Here is a 12,615-nt window from a genome sequence, read left to right as displayed (position 1 = left end):
GACGACACCCGATTACATGCTATCAACCTGCTATGACAAAGAACATAGACAAAACATACGTAGTCATCGAAACCTTGAGTCCTTTTTACAATCATATAGGCCTAATCATATTTGCATATAATTAGGAAGCAAATTAGATGAGAAATGATTTGTGTCAGCAGAAGAATAGTCGATGACTCTAGCAGCACATGCCAGCTTCTATTATGGAAGCAGATCTATCTCCCATTAAATCATCCTCTAATTAGATTCACTATCAACTGGATTGAGTCCAATTGTTCTACACTGTGAAGCCTGACTTTAGACTCAAACCCTCTTTTTGAGGAGAACATTGAGTATGCTTTTACTGTAGGTCCAGGACTTGGATGAATCTGTGTCCAGGAAACCAGCCCAAAGGGATTCGACAGAGGGGTCGAACGTCTTCTACTGAGACAGTACTGGAGCTCATCGCCCCATGTTGCTGCCTCAGCAAGTCAGACAGGCATCTAGCCTTCCATGGAGGAGGAGGAGGAAGGTCACAGCTGTTAGTTGACTGGGTATTTGATAGACAAATATAGGAGCGACACAATTAACGTTTTTGACACAGCATTCCCACTGAACTGACAGTCAGTTTCTTCTCTTGTCTTCTAAAGAGACCCCCTTACCCCCTCACACACACTGACTCCCTCTCTCTCTCTCTCACACACACACACACTCCCCTCACACGCCCCCACTCAGAGCGTAACAGAAGGACTTGATGCGTCCACAGCCAAACAGTCCAGGGGGAAACTCAGAGGAAGGGAGGTGTAGGGAGCCTGTTTTATTCAGCACAACAACACTGTGGCCCCGTTCCAAATGGCACCCTGTTTCCTATGTAGTTCACTACTTTTGACCAAGGCCCATAGGGCTTCATCAGGCTCTGCACTATGTAGGGAATAGGGTGGCATTTGGTGAGTAGCCTGTTGTTTCACAAACACCACTAATTAAAGGTCTGGCATAAAGGCTTATTTATCACACAGCGTACCAGACATTGGTTAATTGCTTCTGCTTGTCATCCCTCCCTTGATGTGACTTTCTACACTGTCTCATCCCGCTTCTCTCTCTCTCTCTCTCTCTCTCTCTCTCTCTCTCTATTAGAGGGGCCACTGCTGCTGTTCTCTGCTTACCTTTCTCATTTTATTATACACAACCACTTGTTTTTCAGCACGTAATGAACTGACTGACTGGACTGGGAGGAGCTCTGTAAAACTGATGCAGACAGGGTTTTCTGGATCTAGTGCTAAACAGGAGATGCGTTTTCTAAAGCAAAGAGGTTTCCTTCCTTGCTTAGGCCTCCCTTGAAGGATTGTATTATAGCTGAGATGTACAAACATCTGCGACCAAGCAATATAATACATTCAACATTTCTCCCAGGCTAGCAGTAATGTGAACATCGAGAGGTCACAGAGACAGAGAGAGAGAGAGAGATCACAGGGAGAGAAAAGAGATCACAGGGAGAGAAAAGAGATCACAGGGAGAAAGATCTCAGCGAGAGAGAGAGATCACAGTGAGAGAGACAGACAGACAGACAGTGTTCTGTATGAAAATTGAGATAGCATGTGTAGTCTTCTACCACAGAGGTAGGTGTTCTAACAGGGCCTTAAGCAAAACAGCTGTGTGGATCAATACGCTAAAATACACATGAAGTGACTGACATACAGATCCAGCCGTATGGGACTACATCGCTGCCATACAGATTAATGGTTAAAACAGAGCCTGGCTCACATCACGTTTAGTAGCATAGAATGAGATTATTTCAGTACTTCTCCATCTGTATTATCATGTCTTCTCTGCAATGTATCATCCACACATGATACATAGGGTGGGTATCATATGATTCACAGAGTGTATATTTGGCCTAATAATGGCTTCATTCAATCTTTATGCTCTCAATGTTTACAAATCATGTAATACTTACGTATAACCAGTTTATTCATGTCTTATTTATGAAAGTTATCATAAAGAGTATAACCCTCTATTTCCTCAAACCCATTGCACCTGTGTTGCCTACGTGAGCCATATCAGGGTTAGAAGTACAACAGGCTGTAAAATGTCTTGCATGTCTCCACCATATTGTTTGTGTACAGTAGCAGGATAGTGCCAGGCAGGTTAAGTTGATCAAAATTGAACTAGTGTGCTCACTTCCAGATAACTTAACATTTCTACAAAGTAGTGTACATTAGTTCCATTACATGACCCTAAATATCAGTAGGGGGTTAGCAGAAATCACTATGAAACCCGAATGGACATTACTAACTTGACAACTTTATACATTTCTTTGCCTTACTCTTTTGAACTATCTTTTGGGGGAAAAGACTGAGGCTAGTATAAAACCTGAATATGTTTTGGATAAACATGAGAAGAACATGAAAGGACAAGTAAGCGGCAGATAGACACAGCTAATGTTGCACAACGTGTGTGAACAGTTAGCACCGGACAGGCATCCATGTCTCAAACCATGTTATGTCACATTATGAAAGAAGATGGTAGAAACTTCTAATGCAAATGAATGTACCTATGCAATCTCATGTAGACAAACAGTCACACACACACAAACAAAGAACACTTATCCCCACAAACCTTCCATTGAGTAGTGAAAGGAGCTCCCCTGCATGGTACAGATCGTTGCGCGTCACCCTGCCGAAGCGAAAAGAGTTCAGGTTGCAGAAGGTGACAGCGGGGAATATCATCAGCGGGGTCGCTATCTCGTCCAGCTTGGTAACGTGAGGGTACTGGAAGTAGAACTGGACCCGGTCTACACACACCAACACCAGGAACCCCAGAGAAGCCAGGAAGAACAAGATCCACAGGCACCGCTTGATGCACATCCGTTCGTAGGTGAACAGGTGCGAGATGCCGTGCAGTGTGGACCTGCTGGCGAAAACTTCGATAGGCACCGGTCGCTTGAAGGAGTCCACCATCTCTTCTGACTCCGCTTTGAGATCCATGACGAGGCTATATGGTATCAGTGTGAAGGAGAAGAATGGGAAAGTACTAGCAGCGAAGGGAACGCTATTGACACTAGAGAAGGAAGGAGGGTACCAACTGTGAGTCTGTGAGTTCACGCCCTTCTACACATGGATTTCTATGTTCCTCATCCAGGCCGTATGAAATGTTGCGTCACTGGACACCCAACAAAATAACACCATCTATCCAGGCTACCAGTACATTCTTCGGATTATTTGACAAGAAACTCTACTATTTCGTGCACAATTTCCCTTCAGACGGTCAATGTAATAACTCAAACATATGTCCAATATAGTCCCATATTTACGCGCATAGATGCCAATATCTTCTCTCCCATATACTTCAGGAGCGATTCCCGCAACACAAGTTGGTGTCTCTTACAGAATTGCAAAAGAAAAACTCCCAGCAAAACCACAGCAAGAACTGAATGTATTGGTGTCAGGAGATGGTTCACGAGCGGTTCAACCATATGCAATTGGAATACAACAAACGCTGTTTCTCGGGAGACGCTGCTAGTTATATGCCCATATAACACGCTGCGTTCTTTCCCACCGGCTCCCACTTGTACAAACCTCAAAAAACCATTGTCAATGAAGCCTGCTCTGGCCGTTTTAGTACAGATCATGCGGTTGCATCCTGTCAAATAGCGGAAACTGTACGAGAGACTGTCTTGTTACATTCCTGGTGAGAAAACAGTGAGCGGGCGCTTCGTTCAGGAATCAACCGCATACACGCTGCCTTGCATCCTCTCTCTCTTTAGAACGGCACCTACTACAACAATGCAATCATCATAAACTCCCCTTTTTTTACTGGGATAAGAGGAAACACGATTTAGGATGAAAAACGTCTGAATTAAATCACGCCTAGGCTAATAATCAGCTAAATGTGTAAATCCAATTCCAACACATCACGGGGTGAAACGCAGAGGGAACCTCGGAAGCTGTCGACCGAAAACAGCGTTTCCCTGATCGATTAACTTGGATGTCCGAATAGGAGGAGAGCATGGATAGGATGGCACGTGTTTTACATCGGGTGACGAAGTCGGTTGGAAAATACAGACATGTAAGACCCGCACGAGTCTCCGACTGATTCTTGCCTGTCCTTAACAACCAAGGCAGCCTGTATCAAATTCACCAAAATGTGTGTGTGTTGTTTGTAAGCAACATTCATCAGCGGTAGAAAACAGGGACAGTGACGCTGAGGCAAGAAGGTAGTGATGGGTCGTTCGCGAACGAACGGCTCATTTTGAACAGTTCTTTTTGGTGAACCTTTGGGAACCGAATCGCATCGGTGAAAGAGCCGTTCATTTGGCCCCCAGATTTGCATACTGCTACTACTATTTATTTTCAGCTCAAAACAACGTTTTTCTGCAGATAAGTTACACAATAATTATCTAAAGAGGGTGAATCCTCACTGCAGAAACAATACATAGTGGGGAGAGCACGTCAATCTGGTTTACGCTCATTTTTTGCAGTGCAAAAAAATCCGTCGGCTTGTATTTCTCATTTGGCTAAGTAAAAATGTATTTGAACGCGCATTTCACGATCTGTGACAATGGTAGCCTACCCTTTGGCCTATAAATTGGAGATAAAAGGAGAGAAAGTGTGTGTGGCTGTGTATGTACACCCTGAACGATGGTCTGAACAGTCTCAGAAACTGTTTTTTAGCGCAGATGTGAGCTAAACGAGGACTGGCTGCGGACAAAACTGTTACACATGTCAAAATAATAGAATAGACTACCCACCAGCCTCGATCGGAAAAAGTGGTGTAAAGTACTTAAGTAAAAATATTTCAAGTACGACTTAAGTCGTTTTTTGGAGTATCAGGTACTTTACTATTTATATTTTTGACAGCTTTTACTTTTACTCCACTACATTCCTAAATAAAATAATGTACTTTCTACTCCGTACATTTCCCCTGACACCCAAAAGTACTGAATTAATTAAAGGAATACAATTTTATTTTCGTGTCAAATCGCCATTTGGCAACCCATCTCTTACGGGATTAATTTACACATAAACAAACATTACAATGATTCACTATGGTAATTAAATGATCATTCTTCTTCCGGTGTTCTCTGCATTGCGCATCGCATAAAGAGTGAAACAAAACTATACATAATAGTAAATAAGGTCATCCAAAAAATAACTACATCCCTAGAGCAGTAACATAATATATATATATAAACATACATACATACATACATACATACATACATACATACATACATACATACATATACATACATACATACATACATACATACATACATACATACATACATACATACATACATACATACATACAATATACAGACAAATAAATACAGAAATAAAGAAACAGAAGTCCCTTCAACCCAGTTGTCTCCCAGATTCATCTGGGAGACAAGCCTATTCACAATCTATATACACACATACCATTTACCACATAGAAGCTAAATATGTGTATTATTTAATTATAGGCAGCCCTTTTTCTTTTAGTCCAGGATTTATCTAAATATTCTGCAAATACATAAAAAACATTTCCATTTCTCCTCATCACTCAGGCACTTAATGGCAGTACTAGTTACGTTATGAATGCTTAGCAGGACAGGAAAATGGTCCAATTCACACACTAATCAACAGAACATCCCTGGTCATCCCTACTGCGTCTGATCTGACAGACTCACTAAACACAAATGTTTTGTTTGTAAATGATGTCTTTGTTTGTAAATGAGTGTTGGAGTGTGCCCCTGTCTATCCATACATACATAAAAATAAAAAAAGACATTTGTGCTGTCTGGTTTGCTTAATATAAGGAATTTTAAATGATTTATACTTTTACTTTTAATACTTAAGTATATTTTAGCAAATACGTTTTTTAAACTTTTACTCAAGTAGTATTTTACTGTGTAACTTTCACTTTCACTTTAGTCATTTTCTATTAAGGTATCTTTACTTTTTCTCAAGTATGACTTTTGGGTACTTTTTACACCACTGCTTGGCAACACCTAAACCTAAGGAAACAGGGCCCAAATAATATATCTCATTCTGAAACCTTATCAATACTTTTTGATGAGATTGGAATGGAATGTAGCCTAACATCTAAATATTGAAGGGAAAGATGTGAAGAGGAGACAGGCTCCCCTATAGTGTTGCAGACTGTCAAAGCAGTTAGAGAAACCTATTGCCACGAGCCAAGGGGACTCACCCATGAAATTACTCATAATGGTCTATTATCCCCATTTGTTCTAGTATTGGCTGTGTGTGACTAGTATGTGTTGTAGTCATCTATTATCTATATCATTTATCAACAGTATGTTGGTAACTTGAGCAGTGTTTTCAATCCAATACCATTATGATAATTCTGTGTAGATGCAGCTATGTTGGAAATTAGTTCTGGAATTGTAGGATTCCAGAATGATGGTGTCTCTCAGTTCCAATAGGGAAATGCATTTTAGAATGTGTCGTTTCATTCATACAATCTGTTGGGAGAAACCATTTCTGTATTCAGTATATTCAAAATTATAGTCCACTCTGTGTGCATATTGCCTTTTGATAGAAAGACACGTAAGTCATTGACGGGGAGCTGAAAAGTGTCATGGTTAGTTCTGGAGTATAGCTGTTACTGTTTATCCGTCTGTTGCTGATACCTGGCATGGCGAGCAGAACACTGTTTAATATTTCATTGGGATGACAGTGTGAAGCCAGAGTGGCATGGTATGGGATGGGTTTACAAATGTTGATGGGAGTTGAGCACAGGCATAGGTTTGACTCAGGGAGTCATTTCTGCCAGGATATGCGTGCCGATTGGCCTCACCATCGGTCAGAAAGAGAAGAGAGAGAGAGAGAGAGACAGAGTGAGAGAGAGAGAGAAGAGAGAGAGAGAAGAGACAGAGAGAGACAGAGAGAAAGAAGAGAGAGAGAGAATAGAGAGAAGAGAGAGAGAGAAGAGAGAGAGAGAGAGAGACAGAGTGAGAGAGAGAGAGGAGAGAGAGAGAGAAGAGAGAGAGAGAGAGAGAGAGAGAGACAGAGAGAGAGAGAGAGAGAGACAGAAAGAGAGAGAGAGAGAGACAGAAAGAGAGAGAGAGAGAGAGAGAGAGAGAGAGAGAGAGACAGAAAGAGAGAAGGCTATGGTGTGCCAACTCCCTGGGACCTGGCAGCCTGCCAGAGAGATGAATAGACAGACTCTAGGCCTTCTGTTAGGGCAGTCTGTGTAGTCAGTCTTCAGACTCTAGGCCTTCTACTAGTCCAGTCTCTGTGTAGTCAGTCAGTCTAGCACCTCTTGTACCTCTCTCTACAGCCAGGTCGTACCTCTCTCTACAGCCAGATCGTACCTCTCTTTACAGCCAGGTCGTACCTCTCTCTACAGCCAGGTCGTACCTCTCTCTACAGCCAGGTCGTACCCCTTTCTCTACAGCCAGGTCGTACCCCTTTCTCTACAGCCAGGTCGTACTTCTTTCTGTCAGCCAGGTTGTACCTCTCTCTATCAGCCAGGTCGTACCTCTATCAGCCAGGTTGTACCTCTCTCTACAGCCAGGTCGTACCTCTCTCTACAGCCAGGTCGTACCTCTATCAGCCAGGTTGTACCTCTCTCTACAGCCAGGTCGAACCTCTCTCTATCAGCCAGGGTGTACCTCTCTCTACAGCCAGGTCGTACCTCTCTCTACAGCCAGGTCATACCTCTCTCTACAGCCAGGTCGTACCTCTCTCTACAGCCAGGTCGTACCTCTCTCTACAGCCAGGTCGTACCCCTTTCTCTACAGCCAGGTCGTACCTCTCTCTACAGCCAGGTCGTACTTCTTTCTGTCAGCCAGGTTGTACCTCTCTCTATCAGCCAGGTCGTACCTCTCTCTACAGCCAGGTCGTACCTCTATCAGCCAGGTCGTACCTCTCTCTACAGCCAGGTCGTACCTCTCTCTATCAGCCAGGTCGTACCTCTCTCTACAGCCAGGTCGTACCTCTCTCTACAGCCAGGTCGTACCTCTCTCTACAGCCAGGTCGTACCTCTCTCTACAGCCAGGTCGTACCTCTTTCTCTACAGCCTGGTCGTACCCCTTTCTCTACAGCCAGGTCGTACCTCTTTCTGTCAGCCAGGTTGTACCTCTCTCTATCAGCCAGGTCGTACCTCTCTCTACAGCCAGGTCGTACCTCTCTCTACAGCCAGGTCGTACCTCTCTCTACAGCCAGGTCGTACCTCTCTCTACAGCCAGGTCGAACCTCTATCTACAGCCAGGTCGTACCTCTCTCTACAGCCAGGTCGTACCTCTATCTACAGCCAGGTCGTACCTCTATCAGCCAGGTCGTACCTCTCTCTACAGCCAGGTCGTACCTCTACAGCCAGATCGTACCTCTCTCTACAGCCAGGTCGAACCTCTATCTACAGCCAGGTCGTACCTCTATCTACAGCCAGGTCGTACCTCTATCAGCCAGGTTGTACCTCTCTCTACAGCCAGGTCGTACCTCTTTCTCTACAGCCAGGTCGTACCTCTCTCTACAGCCAGGTCGTACCTCTCTCTACAGCCAGGTCATACCTCTTTCTCTACAACCAGGTCGTACCTCTCTCTACAGCCAGGTCGTAACTCTCTCTACAGCCAGGTCGTACCTCTCTCTACAGCCAGGTCGTACCTCTCTCTACAGCCAGGTCGTACCTCTCACTACAGTCAGGTCGTACCTCTCTCTACAGCCAGGTTGTACCTCTCTCTACAGCCAGGTCGTACCTCTCTCTGTCAGCCAGGTTGTACCTCTCTCTACAGCCAGGTCGTACCTCTCTCTACAGCTAGGTTGTACCTCTCTCTATCAGCAAGGGTCGTACCTCTCTCTACAGCCAGGTCGTACCTCTCTCTACAGACAGGTCGTAACTCTCTCTACAGCCAGGTCGTACCTCTCACTACAGCCAGGTCGTACCTCTCTCTACAGCCAGGTCGTACCTCTTTCTGTCAGCCAGGTTGTACCTCTCTCTATCAGCCAGGTCGTACCTCTCTCTACAGCCAGGTCGTACCTCTTTCTGTCAGCCAGGTTGTACCTCTCTCTATCAGCCAGGTCGTACCTCTCTCTACAGCCAGGTCGTAACTCTCTCTACAGCCAGGTCGTACCTCTCACTACAGCCAGGTCGTACCTCTCTCTACAGCCAGGTCGTACCTCTCTCTACAGCCAGGTCATACCTCTCTCTGTCAGCCAGGTTGTACCTCTCTCTATCAGCCAGGTCGTACCTCTCTCTACAGCCAGGTTGTAACTCTCTCTACAGCCAGGTCGTACCTCTCACTACAGCCAGGTCGTACCTCTCTCTACAGCCAGGTCGTACCTCTTTCTGTCAGCCAGGTCGTACCTCTCTCTATCAGCCAGGTCGTACCTCTCTCTACAGCCAGGTCGTACCTCTCTCTACAGCCAGGTCGTACCTCTCTCTACAACCAGATCGTACCTCTATCTACAGCCAGGTCGTACCTCTCTCTACAGCCAGGTCGTACCTCTATCTACAGCCAGGTCGTACCTCTCTCTACAGCCAGGTCGTACCTCTATCTACAGCCAGGTCGTACCTCTATCTACAGCCAGGTCGTACCTCTATCTACAGCCAGGTCGTACCTCTATCTACAGCCAGGTCGTACCTCTATCTACAGCCAGGTCGTACCTCTCTCTACAGCCAGGTCGTACCTCTATCTACAGCCAGGTCGTACCTCTCTCTACAGCCAGGTCGTACCTCTTTCTGTCAGCCAGGTTGTACCTCTCTCTATCAGCCAGGTCGTACCTCTCTCTACAGCCAGGTCGTACCTCTTTCTATCAGCCAGGGTGTACCTCTCTCTACAACCAGATCGTACCTCTATCTACAGCCAGGTCGTACCTCTATCTACAGCCAGGTCGTACCTCTATCAGCCAGGTTGTACCTCTCTCTACAGCCAGATCGTACCTCTCTCTACAGCCAGGTTGAACCTCTATCTACAGCCAGGTCGTACCTCTCTCTACAGCCAGGTCGTACCTCTCTCTACAGCCAGGTCGAACCTCTATCTACAGCCAGGTCGTACCTCTCTCTACAGCCAGGTCGTACCTCTCTCTATCAGCCAGGTCGTACCTCTCTCTACAGCCAGGTCGTAACTCTCTCTACAGCCAGGTCGAACTTCTCTCTACAGCCAGGTCGTACCTCTCTCTATCAGCCAGGTTGTACCTTTCTCTTCAGGCTTCAGGCACTCCTTGACCTCATGTTGTTGCTAAGCTGTCCCCACTAACCCTCCCATTGATTTAACTGTGGAGCCTACACCTGCTTCCAAACAACTGTTTGTCTTCGCACACGAACACACACACACACACACACACACACACACACACACACACACACACACACACACACACACACACACACACACACACACACACACACACACACACACAATATTGTCAGAGGGTTCGCTTGCCCCATATACCTGGACAGATGGACTATTAGCTCTCATGCCCACCTAGGTTCCCTGTAGATATGCTGAAAGGAAAGATTGGAGGATGGAGGTAACACTGACATTCAAGATCCTTAGGCCCTGTCCAGAAACTTCCCCTAGACCTAGACTCCAGTCCCTGTAGAGGAGACCTGGGTTGGTTGTCACACTTTTGACTCATTTGTGTATTTCTCAGCCCAAGTATTTCGTCCAAGACTCATTTTCAATATTAGAAGAAAGACCAAGGACTTTAAATAGGAACCCTTTATCCTCATATCTTATTCCAACATGGAGTTATACATCGTCAAATACATTCTGTCCACTTGTGAGAACCAGCCCCGTAACGGGGTTTGTTGTAACACATTATGTGGTTGGTTGTCACAGTGTTTGCCATTCGTTATTTCAGCAATAATTGAAACTTTTTAAAAACGATTTTAGAAGAAAGTAAAACGTTGATTTGATCGAACAGTATTTCTTTTCAAATTCAACATAGTATTTGCTTTAAGATTGTAGCTCTTACTCCACTCACATCGTCATGTCAATGGTTAATAAAACGAACAGCAGTAACCATCTACCTAAATGACTCCTGACCCGTAGCACTCACATCTGTAGCCATGAAATGCTTTGAAAGGTCATGGCTCACATCAACACCATCATCCCGGAAACCCTAGACCATTTCAATTCACACACCGCACCAACAGATCCACAGATGATGCAATCTCTATTGCACTCCACACTGCCCTTTCCCACCTGGATAATAGGAACACCTAGTGTTCAACACCATAGCGGCCTCAAAGCTCATCACTAAGCTAAGGACCCTGGGACTGAACACCTCCCTCTGCAACTGAATTCTTGACTTCCTGACGGGCCGCCCCCAGGTGGTGAGGGTAGACAACAACACATCTGCCGCACTGACCCTTAACACGGGGGCCCCAGAGGGGTGTGTGCTTAGTCCCATCCTGTACTTCCTGTTCATCCCTGACTGCGTGGCCGCGCACGACTCCAACACCATCATTAAGTTTGCTGACGACATGACAGTGGAGGTCCTGATCACCGGCGACGATGAGTCAGCCGACAGGGAGGAGGTCAGAGACCTGGCAGTGTGGGGCCAGGACAACAACCTCTCCCTCAACGTCAGCAAGACAAAGGAGCTGATCATAAACAACAGGAAATGAAGGCCGAACAGGCCCCCATTCACATCATACATCGGTACCGGTACCCCCTGTATATAGCCTCCACATTGACTCAGTACCGGTACATCCTGTATATAGCCTCCACATTGACTCGGTACCGGTACCCCCTGTATATAGTCTCCACATTGACTCGGTACCGGTACCCCCTGTATATAGCCTCCACATTGACTTGGTACCGGAACCCCTGTATATAGCCTCCACATTGACTCAGTACCCGTACCCCCTGTATATAGCCTCCACATTGACTCGGTACCGGTACCCCTGTATATAGCCTCCACATTGACTTGGTACCGGAACCCCTGTATATAGCCTCCACATTGACTCAGTACCCGTACCCCCTGTATATAGCCTCCACATTGACTCGGTACCGGTACCCCTGTATATAGCCTCCACATTGACTTGGTACCGGAACCCCTGTATATAGCCTCCACATTGACTTGGTACCGGTACCCCCTGTACATAGCCTCCACATTGACTCGATACCGGTACCCCCTGTATATAGCCTCCACATTGACTCGGTACCGGTACCCCCTGTATATAGCCTCCACATTGACTTGGTACCGGTACCCCCTGTATATAGCCTCGTTATTGTTATTTTATGGTGTTACTTTTTTGTGGGTTTTGACTTTAGTTTATTTAGTAAATATTTTCTTAACTTCTATTTTCTAAAAACTACATTGTTGGTTTAGGACTTGTAAGTAAGCATTTCACGGTGTGGTCTAGACCTGTTGTATTCGATGCATTTGACAAATACAATTAGATTTTATCTGATATTAGGAGTAAAATGAAATATTTTGATGAAGTAAAAAGGTAAAGCTGTCAACATTTGTGCTAACTACATTTCTGGTAAATAGAAAGAAGGAATTGTTTTTCAAACAGGAACAGGTGTGTGTGTTGTGTGTTGTGTGATGTGTGTTGTGTGTTGTGTGTGTGTGTGAAGGGAGTTCTTAAAGGTGAACTACACTCACCGATTCAGTATGTGTTTCTTCGGGGGCTCATTGAGAAATGCAGTGGCCATTACTGAGGCACAAACAACAGTTG

The 12,615-nt window shown here is 45.3% G+C and overlaps 1 protein-coding gene across 1 annotated transcript in view; it reads right to left on the bottom strand.

Moving 5' to 3' along the window:
• The window catches only part of asic1b (acid-sensing (proton-gated) ion channel 1b), a 382,118-nt gene extending 378,006 nt beyond the window's left edge, over positions 1-4,112 (bottom strand). The window contains exon 1 of the mRNA XM_055869822.1: positions 2,596-4,112. Within this exon, the coding sequence (XP_055725797.1) occupies positions 2,596-2,963 (368 nt within the window). The 5' untranslated portion in view covers positions 2,964-4,112. The remainder of the gene's footprint in view (positions 1-2,595) is intronic.
• Between the last annotated feature and the right edge of the window lie 8,503 nt (positions 4,113-12,615).

The sequence above is a fragment of the Salvelinus fontinalis genome, chromosome 18, assembly GCF_029448725.1.
Source record: "Salvelinus fontinalis isolate EN_2023a chromosome 18, ASM2944872v1, whole genome shotgun sequence".
NCBI lineage: Eukaryota > Metazoa > Chordata > Actinopteri > Salmoniformes > Salmonidae > Salvelinus > Salvelinus fontinalis.
This window is presented reverse-complemented; position numbering and strand designations above follow the sequence as displayed.